Here is a 14,456-nt window from a genome sequence, read left to right as displayed (position 1 = left end):
GATTAGTGGGGGCTTCTGAGAACAGGATGAGACTGCCCGCTGGAAGGGCTGGGGACGGCCTCCATGATAGAATGCCCAGCAGTGGTAAAGCCATCTGCTGAGGTCAAGAACACTCGGGAGCCATGATCATCATACCAAAAACTTGCGGCCCAAGGCATCACAGTTGGCACTCCCTCATCTCCGAGTGGCCCCTTGCCTTTGATGAGACTAGAAAGACAAACTCTTTGGGTCGCTTTTTCTCCTAGTCTTCTCCCTCCAGCAGCACTGCGCCTGTGCGCCTGTGCTCAGTTTTGTTTTGTTTCAAAAGTGAGGGAGTGAGGGTGAGAACGAGCCCAGCCCTCGCCAAGCGCTTTCCAAGCTCGTTAGGAATTGGAGGCTGTTGTTAGGCAAATACAGCGTGGAGTCACTTTATGGACGGTTCTGGAGAGGCAGACAGAGAGGCGCAAAATAGGCGTGCTGGGGGTAGAGAGACACCCGAACAAATCCACGAATCCACGTCGGGTCCCAAAGGTCGCCTTCCACCAGCTGGGCTATGGGTGGCTCCCTCTGCTCTCCTGAGAGCGTTGTAACTCACTAGGTTAGCAAGTGATCAATACCACCGGTTCCAGTCTCCTCCGGGTACCAAAAGCACCGAGGGGACAACAAAAGGTGGTACATTGAGAATTTAGGGCTTCCCCTCGCCGCCTCCTCGGGAGTCCCTGCAGTCCACCCTGCAACTCCCCGCCCGGCGCCCAGAGTTCCAGCTGTCGAGCACTGGGCTAGGAGCAGCCCGCTTGCCTTTGGGGAAGGGGCGGGGACAGCAAGCGGGACAGCCCACTGCCATTGGCTGGAAAGGAGGGGGTGGAGGGCGGAGAGCAGAGAGGGGTCAAGTCCCGGGAGCGCGCAGGCGGTCGCAGTCACGCCGCCGTCCCGTCGGGAGAGCCAGCGCCCGAGCGCAGACGCGCCCGCCATGAGGGAGATTGTGCACATCCAGGCGGGACAGTGCGGGAACCAGATCGGTACCAAGGTGGGTCCGGGCGCGTGTTCCGATCCTGCGGGTGGGTAGTGGGTGTCGCCGGCCTCGGAAGACCTCGCCTTGCTCCTCGGAGCCAGGTTGACCCTGCGCACTCCTGGTGGGGAACAAACCCCCGAGAGCCTGCCCTGTCTCCCCTCGGGCAGACCCGGGGATCCAGCCCAGAGAGTGGGCCACCGGTCCCAGCAGCCGGCCTTCGACATCCGGCTGGAAGTGGGCCACCAGTCCCAGCTGCGGGCTCCAGAGAGTGCGCCCTGGGGCCCCGACCCGGAGAGTGGGCCCTTGGTCCCGAAGGGCGCGCCCTCGAGAGCGGCCCCCAAGGAGTGGGCCCAGGTTCCTGCGGCCAACCCCGGTGGTTTGGCCATGGGTCTCAGCGCACCGACTCGGGATTACGATCCAGGGGTTGCATCTGCGTCTGAGGGCTCGGGGAGCCGACTCTACAGAGCTGGCCGCAGGGCCTGGGGTGGGGAGTGGGGTGTCCCAGGGTGGCGGGGGCTCCCTGAGCTGCCGGACTGACTCTCTGTCCCTTCGCCGTTCCCCCGCAAGTTTTGGGAAGTGATCAGCGATGAGCACGGCATCGACCCAGCTGGAGACTTTGTGGGCGACTCAGCGCTGCAGCTGGAGCGGATCAGCGTCTACTACAATGAGTCATCCTGTGAGTCGCACGGCTGCGGGCCGTCAACCCCCGCGCCACCCGGCCTCCGGCGCCGGCACCTGGCCTTCCCTGCTGCCTTTCGGGCATGCCTTGACAGCACCCGACCATCCCCAGCCGGGACCCCGGGCTAGACCTAGAGAGGGAGGCGCTCAGGGTGCGGTCTCGGCGGTGGGAGACTTTGCTTAGGGAAAAGTTCGGGCGGGATGGAGCTGATGCCCGGCCACTCCCTCACTCCCCCTGCAGCGGGAAACCCGCCCTAGGTCTATTCAAACTATGGGATCCCGCCTATCCCGAAGGCCCGAACCAGACAATCCGTTGAGGTTGTGAAATCATCACCTCAGCACTTCCAGGCCATTCTTAAAAGAACGGAGCAGAGTAACCGACTGTAGCGAGCTTTAAACGCTACTTTTATTAGGGATGCTTGGCTAAAATTTTGGGAAACATTTGCTTAAATGATTTTTCTGGTCCTTCACCTAAAATTATGTTTGCTGGACACTAAAACTGCGGACAGCTCTGAGTAATTAATCGGGAGATTAGTAAAATTTCAGACCCTGGGTAATCCCAGTGTGGGAATGACAGCGCCTCTGTCCTCTGAACACTATTTTTACAGCAATTTTTGTTTTAAAAGTGTGACACACACCTCGCAAAGCGACAAAATCCCAGGGCATTGGACGAACACCCAGAAATGACATGTGCAGGCACTCCCGTGGCATGACATTGAAAGCGCATCCAAGACACCCCCTGGAGTCACCAGAGTCTGAGTCACTGCCCACCTGTCCATCCAGAGCTGGGAAGGGCGGTAGACATGAATCATGGGAAGTTGTTCGTATAAGCAGACGAGGAACACCTAGGCATGGAGGGAGGTTCTAGGAGCTCTAAGAGAAACTCCACAGTGTACACTGCACTTCTTAATCACGGCGTGACCTCTGTGACACCCGTTCCTCTCTTTGGTTATGTGCGGAGCCCTTCCTCTTCGAGGTCCTCTGAAGTCCGCCCTCACTGGGAATTACAGCTCGCACAGGCGCCAAGCAGGCTACACAGACCCACTCTTACTTAAATGAGCGAACTTCTAGGATCCCAGAGCCCCTGGGACAGCACCAGGGAGGAGCTGCGCACCCAGCTTGACTGCTCATACATTCACACACTTAAATGGGGCAGGTGCCAAAATCAGACGGAAGGCCAGTTCCACAGATCTTATTTATTTCTGCGCAGCTGGAGAAGTGCCGCTGCCCAATAGGAAAGGAGTGTCGGGGGTGAACTGGGAAATACCAGTGGCATGATGTAGGGTCTGTTTCTCACTGCTCCTGCTTAGGGGCCTAGTAGTTCCTCATCCCAAGGTTAAGATTCTTTTGAGAGAAAAGTCATAGTAGCCTCTCTGTAAGCGACTCTGGTTATCCCAGCCAGGCCGCTCTGAGCCGGTGGGACTGCTGGAAAAAAGTCAGTTTTCCCAGGAACCTGGAAGTAACTCTTGTGGCCTTTCCCTCCCCAGCTCGGAAGTATGTGCCCAGGGCTGCCTTGGTGGACTTGGAGCCAGGCACCATGGACAGTGTGAGATCTGGGCCTTTTGGGCAGCTCTTCCGGCCTGACAACTTCATCTTCGGTAGGTTCAGTCTTGCTTGCTTTTCTTATTGTTTCGTTTTGTATTTATTTATCGTGGTGCAGGGGGTTGAACCCAGGGTTGAATTGCGACTGTCCACTTGTGGCACCTACCTAGGAGATAGTCAAAAGGCTTCAGGGTTTGGAGCATTTGGAATTTTCAGGTTAGGAAGGCTGAGCCATCAGAGTGTATTCCAGGGGAATTCTAAGGTCGATTCCTGGCCTCCAAGCATCATAGAGAGTGAAGGTATCACGAGAAATCTGTATCCTGGGCCCATCTTCAGAAGGCCCCGGGCAGTCACAGTTTAATTGAGGGGTGATAGGCAGTCCCGTTACCTCAACCATGGCTGAGAGGAAATAGTGAGAGCTGCAGTGTGTTTTATGAGGCTGTGTTTTCCCAAAACATCATTTTGGGAAAGCTATAGACCAAAGTCACTTAAACAATCAAGGCAAAACTCCAGATGTCACTGTTTAAAAACACAACACTACTTTGTGGGGTGTTATAGGACACACCAATGCTGCACCTCCCAGCTTTGGGGAGGCAGAGGCAGGAGACTCTGAGTTTCAGAGCTGGGTCAGCCAGAGCTACATAGACCCTGTGTGAAAAGGCGGAGGAGGGAGAGCATATTCTGATAGGGTTCCAGTCAAGAGTATAGCACGCTGCCACTGGCCCTCTGGTACCTCCATTCCCTGCACAACTTTAGACTGGCTGTCTAACTTGCACGGGGACTCTCTGGTCCTTAGGAAGACAGAATTGAATGGGTAGGTATGTAGGATGTCACAGAAACGCTCCCACATGGAAACCGATTTGCCTCCGACTTGGGCTTGGCTCTGCTCTGAAGAAGGCAGCAGATTCTGGGTAGTGGTACATGACTATCTCATGGTCTCTGAAGGCAGGTGGATGGAGCATTTCCTAGATTCTGACAGGAAGGGCCCCTTCAAGAACCCTGAAGTTCTAAGAATTCTCTTATGAGAATCTGAGGTGAGGTAATGGCAGCAGGACCAGAATTCAATTCCCTGGCTTCACGTAGTGGCAGATGTGGCAGCGACAGAGATGAGAGGGGGGTGCAGGACTCAGCAGAGACCCTCGGGCAGGGAGCCTGGAGGCTGAAGCAGTAAGCAAGAGACTATTTCAAACCAATGTAAGATTGTCCTCTGACCTTCAGGGATGTCGGCTCACCCTTTCTCTCAATACACACGCGCGCGCGCACACACACACACACACACACACGCACGCTCGCTCAGATGAGCAGTGTTTTGGGTGTTCTAGCAAGGCGAGAAGATTGGTGTGATTGAGTTGAGACAGGGTCTCATGTAGCCACAGCTGGTTATTATGTAGCTGAAGATGACTTTGAGCTGAGTCTGCTGCTTCCCCCACACAGGTGCCGGGATTAGTGCCATGGCCTCCACGCCTGGTTGATGCTGTGTAGAGATTAAAGCAGGGCCCTTCACAAGTGCAGTCAGCTGGGAGGCGGGCTCAGGTCAGCTGAAGGACCCATTTCACTCTGGGTTTCTAGCAACTAAATCTTCCCTCCCTCCCTCCCTCCCTCCCTCCCTCCCTCCCTCCCTTCCTTTCTTTTCTTTCTGGCAATTAAATCTAAGAAAGGAAGTGACACCCCATGTCTCTATCCCTGAAAGACAATTTACGAACCCTTTGATTCTAAACTAGCATTTATTTTTCACTTTGCCTTTATTTCCAGCAAAATACAACACAATCACATTATCAAAAAATTAAACTATAAGCCAGGTGGCACAAAAGGCAGAGGCAGGTGGATCTCTAAGTTTGAGGCCAGCCTGGTCTACATAGCAAGTTCTAGGACAGCCAGGGCTATCTCAGAAAGAAAAGCAGACTAGAGTACCCAAATCATTTTCTCCCGCTCTCCATCTCCATAGACTCAGAGTCAGCTTTGGGGTCTGCCTTAACCTGTCTTTATTCTGGTTGTCTTGTCCTCTGTTTTAATTATACCATTATGTAGATTTTTTTCATGGAATATTATAAACCATACTCCATGTTAGTGTGTAGTTCTAAGATCTGTAATTTAGTCGGTACATAATTGTAATTAATTCTTTACAAGGCCAGTTCTCAGGGAAGCAGTGTTTGCTCTTATAAAGAATACGGTAATAAGGTGGCTGGGAAGAGGGTTTTCTTGGTAGAGAGCTTGCTGTGCAGACAGGACTTGAATTTGGATCCCTGACAGCTCAGTACTCCAGTGTGTACCTATAATCTCAGTGCTGGGGGTGGAGCCAGGTGGATACCTGCGTTTATTCAGCCGGCCAATCTAGCCCGATCAGAGAGTTGCAGTTAAGTCAGACACTGGACGGAGGAAGAGAGCCGGCATCGCTCTCCGGCCTTGCCTCATGCCTGCACTGAGTACTGTCATGATCTGGGAGCGGTGGCACGGGCCTGAAATCCTAGCATTTTGAAGATGAGGCAGAGAGGTGGGGAATTTGAAGCCAGTCTGGGCTGTGAGACCCTGCCTTAAATGAACAAGGAAAAGACTGAGAACTGAAGATACGGGCTCAGTGGTTAAGAGCATTTGCTGTCTCGTTGTGAGAACTTGGTGCTCGGATCTCAGCCCTCACGCATCAAGCCTAACATCCCACACATACTTGTGATGGAAGCCCCAAGAGAAGTAGAGGCAGGAGGATTGCTGGGACTTGCTGGCTTTCAGCCTGGGGTGTGGGGGAGGGGCACAAAGAAGCCCCAGGTCCAGAGAGACAGACCTCGCCTCGAATGGACAGAGTGATAGAGACTAAGTGGTACCCCTCTTTGGCCTCATGCACTGACATACATAGGTGCATACGTAAATCTTTCTTTAAAAGGAACATGAGCATACTGGTCCATGGAAATTCTTTTTCTGACTTTGATTTCAGAGCAGACTCTCAAAAGTATAATAAACATCTCAGAAGACTTGGCCAGATCTCCCACGGCCTAAGGGCCATCGCAGCGCAATTTACCTCTGCCTTTACCTGAAGTTAAATTTAAATTGCTATCCCAGCACTTACCCTAGTAGTGACTTGGTGCTTTGAGAACTGCTTTATCAGGATTGGGGTGTGGCTCAGTGGCAGAGCCTGTGCTTAGGATAGAGGAAGTCCTGGGTGTGATTTCCCCAGGACCACAAAAACAACCCAAGTGGAAAAAAGTTACAGAAATCACCAAAACAACCCCGAAAGTGGCTGTTCTGTGTATAAAGTGTGAATGCCCTAAAGAGAACCTTAGACATAGCACGTGAGACTTGGCCCCAGAGAAACCCGAAGACCTGAGTTCAAATAGGTGACCAAACACTTCCCGTGAAGGAGACACATACCCCATTCCTGCTCTTTGAGAGAACACGGGAAGCTGGCTTGGCACTGTTTATGTTGTTTAAGTTACATTGGAATTTCTAGAATGTCGATGGGGTCTGTCGTCACATGGGTAGAAGTGTGGCTGGTCACCGTGTTATTATCCCTAACCTTTTACATGCCTTAAGTCTTGTAAGAAAACATCAGGTTCCTTGGAAGTGTGTAGCAAAAGTGATGGCTTGTCATAGCCATGGCTTCTCTGCAGGTTTTTCTCCCTTTTCGGTCCAGACAGACCGTCTGCGAGCCCCATCTGGCCTGGGTGTTTTTTTTTTTTTTTTTTTTTTCCGAGACAGGGTTTCTCTGTAGCTTTGGAACCTGTCCTGAAACTCCCTTTGTAGACCAGGCTGGCCTCGAACTCACAGAGATCCGCCTGCCTCTTGGCCTGGGTGTTGTACCCCAGTTGCAGCCCTGTTAGGAAACCTTGTCATTCCAATTCTGGGTTGTGGGAAGGCAGCTTTTTGTAGCAGCCAGTTTTGTTCAAACTGAAAAGTAGGAGGGTTGTTTTTGTTTTTCGAAACAGGGTTTCTCTATGTAACAGCTCTGAGTGTCCTGGAACTTGCTTCGTAGACCAGGCTGGCCTCGAACTCACTGAGATCCGCCTGCCTCTGCCTGCTGAGTGCTGGGATTAAAGGCGTGTGCCACCACCGCCCATCATAAAGTGGGAGGTTAAGAAAGGTCTGTCCTGACCGTTCTAGCTGTTTGGTGCGTGGATGAACAAGAGCAAACCCAAATCAAGGCAGACCTTGTCATTGCTTAGTTGTCCAGTGGACCAGGTGCTTCTCGAAACTGTGAGAAATGGCATTTAGGGGCTGGGGAGATGGCTAAGTTATAAAGAGCTTGCTGTATAGGCATGAGGGCTAAGCTCTATTAGACCATTAAAAAAAAGACAGCTGGGTATAGTGGGTATGTATCTGTGGAGACAGGAAGGTCCTGGGTATCTGCTGGCCAGCCAGTATAGCTGAACCAGTCAGCTCCAGGTTTGGTGTGCACTTGTCCAAAGCACTAAGTGAGGAAGACACTTCAACCTCAGGCCTGTACACTAATACTACATAGGTACACAATATGTGCACACACACACATGCAAAGAAAATGATATTTGGCATGTAAAGCTCGTCCCCAAAATTCTGGCTGGACTGGAACCTGAATATACTGCCATACCCAGGCTTATTTTTTCATTTCTCTCCCTCTCCCCGTGTGTGTGTCAGTGTGTACCCACAAAGGCCAGGTGTTGAATTCTCTGGAGCTGGAGTTAATAGGCATCTGGGAGCCACCTGGTGTGGGTGTCAGGCATTGAACCCGGGTCCTCTGAAAGAGCGGCAGTAGATGTTCTTAACCACTGAGCCATCTCTTCAACCCCCACCCCCACTCCGTTAGGAATTTGAGACAGGGTCTCTCACTATGTAGCCCTGGTTTGCCTGGAACTTTCTATGCGACCAAGATGGCTTCAAATTCAAGAGTTCTGCCTGTCTTTGCCATCCAAGAGCTGGAATTAAAGGCTATGCCACTATGGCTGGTCCAGAATGTTCGTTTGTTTGTTTTTTGAGGCAGAGTTTCACTGTGTTGTGTAGCTCAGGCTGTCCTGGAACTCCCTTTGTAGACCAGGCTGCCTTAAACTCACCGAGATCTGCCTGCCTCTGCCTCCTGAGTGCTAGGATTAAAGGCGTGCATCACCACTACTCGCTAAGAATGTTAAATTTTAAACAAGTTGTCCTGACATAAAATATCCTTAATTTAACAAACTGGACCTTATTTTTAATTAAGAATTGTGACTTATTTATGATAAGCTGTGTGTGGTGTCTCTTAACTGACCCTGAGGCTGAAGCAGGGATACTGGATCCAAGCACAGCTTAGTCTATATATGTGAAGATAGCTTGGACTACAGAAAGAGATCCTGTCTTTAAAACACAAAAATTGTCCTTTGTCACAATGTTTATTATTTTCCATTCCTTTTTTTTTTTGTTATGGCTATATCAACTGGCCAGTGAGCTCATGCTCAAATCTTATGTGGGTTCTGGGGATCTGAACTCAAGTCCTCATTTGGAATTGTCTAATTCCAGTTGACTCCGGAGTGATACACTTCAGCTGGTTCCCAGCTCTTAGGTAGCTTTGGCAAACTAAAATAGACCATTGTCAAGCAGGGCTTAGTGATGGAAGAGCGTGTGTGGAGGCCTGTCACCAGCACCAGAGGGCTGAGTCAACAAGCCTGTGTCGTTTCAGTTCTGGGTATAGTTTGAAATGACTTAGAACTTAAAGCGCTGAGCAAAAAAACAGGCACACATGCCTTTTGGCCCAGCACCTGGGAGGCAGATGCAGGTGGATCTCCGAGTTTGAGGTCAGCCTGGTCTACCTAGTGAGTTCCAGGACAGCCAGAGCTTACATAGACTCTTTCACAAAATCCAGGGGGGAGTGGATGAACTAGTTGCATTAGTAATATATAATTTTAAAAAGTGAGTTACTTACATGTGAGTTCCCAAGGATATGATCATATGCTTTCAACACTGCTTTTGTTAATTGCTGGTTGCACAGCAGCTATGCCAAGGAGACTGTGGGAAGGAAGCTAAGCGCCAGACAGGCTGTTTCCTTAAAGCCCCTTGTGGATTTGCAGTTTTCCTTCAGATGGAGGCCTCGCTAAGGAGCCAGGGAGCACGGGGAGCTGGAAGACCAGTTCCTCACCCAGTGTGAGTTGGAGGAAAAGCAGAGGGAGGACTGTGAGGAAGCTCTAGGCATCTGCAGCTTGCCTGCCAACCCTCAGGGCTGCAGCCTGTGTTTAACAAGCTGGAGTCACTGATTAATAGCCCAATGCATCATGTTGCTGGTCAACTTATGACCCCCAAATATTTAAGCAGGGATGATCTGTTGCTATGAGACGGTGGCAAAATATTTTTAAAAGTCACCAGCTTCCTTCTTTTGTCAAGAGTAGAGAATACTTTGCTGCTAATCTGTGCTATGAATAGGGAGGAATCTGAGTCGCTGGGGGAGCTCAGTCACTGTAATACCTACAGCTTGAGCAAGTTTGATTTAAGGTTCTGCATCTTGCCTGCAGCTGCCTTCTATGCTTTCTGCACGTTGAGTGGCCACGGCTCTGGCAGTGTGTACAGTCCTTCTGTGCAACAATGTTCCCGGTACAAGGTCAAGCCTAAGTGCCGAGTTGACCTCGGCGTTTGATATTCTCACCGCCTGTCTTGGTCTCTGGCCTGCTGACTTGTGTGGGAAGGGGTAGGTAGACATGAATTTGTGGGTCCTCGGAAAGGACAGAAAGGACAGTGACTATCTGTGCTGCCTAGCGTTTTTATCCACTTGACTAAAGCCAGAGTCATTTGGGATGAGAGAACTGCAAACTGCGATTGCGAAAATCCCTTACCAGACTGGCCTATGGGCAAGGGGGGGGGGTATTTTCTTTCTTTGAGACAGGGTTTCTTTGTATTGCTCTAGCTGTATTGGAACCACTCTCTAGAACAGGCTGGCTTCAGCTCACAGAGATCTGCCTCCTGCATGCTGGGATTAATCACATGGACTGTTACCTCCCAGCCAGTGGGGCATTTTCTTGATTAATGATTGGTGGGAGAGGATCTAGCCTATTGTGGGTGGTACCACCCCTGGACAGGTGGTCCTGGGGTCTATAAGAAAGCAGGCTGGGCAAGCTATGAGGAACAAGCCAGTAAGCAGCTCTCCTCCATGGTCTATCAGTTCCTGCCTCTAAGTTCTTGCCTTGAGTTCCTGTCCTGGCTTCTTTTCATGATGAACTATAAATTTTAAGGTAAAATAAACCCTTTCCCCTCCAAGTTGCTACTGTTCATAGTGTCTATGACCATCTTAGAGTCTGCTCAGAGAACCACTGGACAGCACAGCTAGACAGGATAGAAGAGAACTCCTGTTTGTAAGAGAGAAGCCCATCCTAGATAAGGTTAGACCAGGGAAAAGCAAAGCAAGAAACGGCTGAGGGGCCAGAGGGACCAGCGCCCAGTAGGTGTGCTAGTCGATTGTCTAGATCCTCACCACACCCACTGAAGCATGGATTGCAGGAAGAGTCTGAGCGTCCTCCTGAAGGTGGTGAAGTCAGGGGGAGGCCACCATGGTCAGGCCAGGGTGCCTTCTGCAAACTTACCTTTTTCATCACAGAGTGAATTCGGAGGATCTTCATGTGCCTTGTCCAAACACTGTAGTGTAACAATGGGGACCCCTCAGCCTCATGATGGCCATGAGGCTCTATCCTTAGACAGGTAACTAGTGTGTTGTGGATGGTTGGGGTTTTCTATGTACACTCTCAGATGTTAGCACACACAATTGATTGTGTGTTCAGGAAATGAAGAGTGTCTCTGTAAAGTTTGTAGATGAGCTGCTCTATGAAACACAGACTAGATGATTTTTCATAGCCACTTGAACTGTTGATAAAAACTCAAATTTTTTTGTAGGCATGTTAGGTTCCTTTCCACAACTGCACTGGATGTAACTCGAGGGTAGGAATGTCTGTGCCTGTCCTCAATTTATAGATGCAAAACCAGTAGTTAGTTCCTAGAAAAATGGGTAATAAATGAAGTGCCCCATTCACATCAAAACTCATTACGGGGGGTGGGTGGGGGGGTGCTGGAGAGATGGCTCAGAGGTTAAGAGCACTGGCTGCTCTTCCGGAGGTCCTGAGTTCAATTCCCAGCAACCACATGGTGGCTCACAACCATCTATAGTGAAATCTGCCACCCTCTTCTGACCTGCAGGCAGAACACTGTATATACATAACAGATAAACCTAAAAAAAGTATTTGTAGCCGGGCAGTGGTGGCATATGCCTTTACTTGAAAGGCAGAGACAGACAGATCTGAGTTCCAAGGCCAGCCTGGTCTACAAAGCTAGCTAGTTTCAGGACAGCCAGAGATACACAAACTCTGTCTTGGAAAAAAAAAAAAGTATCTGTATATAGCATGGGTTTTAAATCCTTTGCCCAAAAATCCTTGAAACCAGATTTTTGTGAAATATTTGCATATGTATAAGAAGCTTCCTTGCCAGTGGGATAGCAAACATGAATTGTGTTTACTTTACACTTTATACACAGAACCTAAAGGTTCAATGCATCTTGTTTTTGGCCTCTCATATGAGGTCAGGTATGGAATTTTCCACTCATGGCATCAGACCCATACTAAAGAAGTTAGGGGTTTTAAAGTGTTTGGGATTTTCAGAATTAGTGCAAAGTTCAGAAAGCTCAAAAGAGGGAAGGCAAATAACTGATGTGTGTGTCATGTCCTCTTTGAACTTTGATCATATGCCAAAACTATTTTAAAAGAGGCAGACAGGCAGATCTCTGTGAGTTCAAGGACAGCCTGGTCTACAGAGCAAGTTCCAGGACAGCCACTGTGGTTACACAGAGAAACCCTGTCTAAATAGAGAAATAACAGCAGTGAGATCAGAGCTGGCCTGATGGGGCTACATAGATGGACTAACTCAAAACAAATGACATTATCAGGTAAAGATAAATGTATCTTAAATGTTTATATATAGATTTATGTCATTAGTTTGCTTGTTTTTTTTTTTATTTTCTTTTTTTGAGATAGGGTTTCTCTTTATTACAGTCCTAGCTGTTCTGGAACTAGCTCATGTAGACCAGGTCAACCTCGAACTTGAGATCAACCTGCCTCTGCCTCCCAAGTGCTGGGATTGAAGGCGTGCGCCACCACTGCCGCCCTGCTATTTGTCAGTTTATTTTTTAAAATTATTTATTTAGTATACAGCATTCTACCTGCATGTATGCCTGCAGACCAGAAGAGGGCACCAGATTTCATCATAGATGGTTGTGAGCCACCATGCGGTTGCTGGGAATTGAACTCAGGACCTCTGGAGCCAGCTCTTGACATTAGTTTAATGTCCTAGTGTTGACTCCAGGACCAGGACCTCTGTGTACTAAGTGCAATCTTCTAGGGAGCAGGGCCCCACCCCTGGGTATAGGCTTGTCCTATCGAAAGAGGTACCTGCTCATGTATTTTCTAGACACTGTGGTGGGTACCTGCTGCCTGGCTCCTGTTTCTTTGCTCTAATTTCTTATGCTCTGAAAATACTGATCGAGGAAAGCGGTCCCCTCTGGAATCTTATCTTGCAGGACAGACAGGCGCCGGGAACAACTGGGCCAAGGGTCACTACACTGAGGGCGCGGAGCTGGTGGACTCGGTGCTAGATGTGGTGCGCAAGGAGTGTGAGCACTGCGACTGTCTGCAGGGCTTCCAGCTCACGCATTCGCTGGGCGGTGGCACGGGCTCAGGCATGGGCACCCTGCTCATCAGCAAGATCCGGGAGGAGTACCCGGACCGCATCATGAACACCTTCAGCGTGATGCCATCGCCCAAGGTATCAGACACCGTGGTGGAGCCTTACAATGCCACCCTGTCGGTGCACCAGCTGGTGGAGAACACTGACGAAACCTATTGTATTGACAATGAAGCTCTTTACGACATCTGCTTCCGCACGCTCAAGCTAACCACGCCCACCTACGGGGACCTTAACCACCTGGTGTCTGCCACCATGAGCGGCGTCACCACATCGCTGCGTTTTCCAGGTCAGCTCAATGCTGACCTGCGCAAGCTGGCTGTGAACATGGTGCCCTTCCCACGCCTGCACTTCTTCATGCCCGGCTTTGCACCACTAACAGCCCGGGGCAGCCAGCAGTACCGTGCCCTAACAGTGCCTGAGCTCACACAGCAGATGTTTGATGCCAAGAACATGATGGCTGCCTGTGACCCGCGCCACGGCCGCTACCTGACAGTCGCCACTGTCTTCCGGGGCCTCATGTCCATGAAGGAGGTGGATGAGCAGATGCTGGCCATCCAGAACAAGAACAGCAGCTACTTCGTGGAGTGGATCCCCAACAACGTCAAAGTGGCCGTGTGTGACATCCCTCCACGGGGCCTGAAGATGGCTTCCACCTTCATTGGCAACAGCACCGCCATCCAGGAGCTGTTCAAGCGCATCTCCGAGCAGTTCTCGGCTATGTTCCGCCGCAAGGCCTTCCTGCACTGGTTCACTGGTGAGGGCATGGACGAGATGGAGTTCACCGAGGCTGAGAGCAACATGAACGACCTGGTGTCTGAGTATCAGCAGTACCAGGACGCCACGGTCAACGACGAGGAAGAGGCTTTTGAAGATGAGGATGAAGAAGAGATCAACGAATAGGGAGCCGTAAGATGCTAGAGTGTACACTTGCTCTCTTCTTAGCCCTGATGGTGTGGGCCTGCTGCCCTGGTATGCACATGTTACAGGCCCCTCTCAAACACTGCACTGTTCCCAGGTTATCCGGAACAAGCACTTTCCTCTGCTGGAGAGTTGGCAGTCCCACCAGACCAGGGTGGTTTTGTACAGAAACACTGAAAGCAAATTAAGGGGCTGTACAGGGCTAAAGATAGCAACCACCTTCTGTTAAGTGCCCAGCCATCAGAGTTAACAGGGGAGTTAGAATAAGGATTTGTTTTTCATTCTTGGTGATAAACCTAAAGCCACACAGTTTTGCCCTAATTGAATACACAAAATGGAACTTGGTGACAATCCATTCATAATAAAATGCTAAACGTGTTTTTTGGTCTCTTGAACTTCATTGAAGCAATGTGATATGTAGTTCTCATTTTTCAGAAACCTATTTTGTGAGACCCCCATAAATCACACCTACCTTGGAAAAGGGTCTGCTGTGGGTCAGGCTTCACAGGTGGCATGCAGCTAAGCCTTGCCATACCCACTCCTGTGCGGGTGAGGTGACACCCAAGATGTGCAACTTTTTTCATTTTCCCAACACAGGAGACACTACTCTCCTGCCCCGAGGTCACACAAGGCTTGCCAGGACAATGGCACCTCTATTACTGTTCTTGTGAGGCAGGAGAAG

At 50.2% G+C, this 14,456-nt stretch overlaps 1 protein-coding gene across 1 annotated transcript; it reads left to right on the top strand.

Moving 5' to 3' along the window:
- The first annotated feature begins 872 nt into the window (after positions 1-872).
- Tubb6 (tubulin beta 6 class V) lies at positions 873-14,152 on the top strand. Its single transcript, XM_075968426.1, has 4 exons — positions 873-1,006; positions 1,559-1,667; positions 3,157-3,267; positions 12,690-14,152. Exons 1-4 carry the CDS (start codon positions 950-952, stop codon positions 13,754-13,756), a joined length of 1,344 nt encoding a protein of 447 aa, XP_075824541.1. The 5' UTR covers positions 873-949; the 3' UTR covers positions 13,757-14,152.
- The last annotated feature ends 304 nt before the right edge of the window (positions 14,153-14,456 follow it).

Source organism: Microtus pennsylvanicus, chromosome 4, assembly GCF_037038515.1.
Source record: "Microtus pennsylvanicus isolate mMicPen1 chromosome 4, mMicPen1.hap1, whole genome shotgun sequence".
Taxonomy (NCBI): domain Eukaryota; kingdom Metazoa; phylum Chordata; class Mammalia; order Rodentia; family Cricetidae; genus Microtus; species Microtus pennsylvanicus.
The sequence above is the reverse complement of the archived record's forward strand: the minus strand, read 5'-3'. Positions and strand labels throughout refer to the sequence as shown.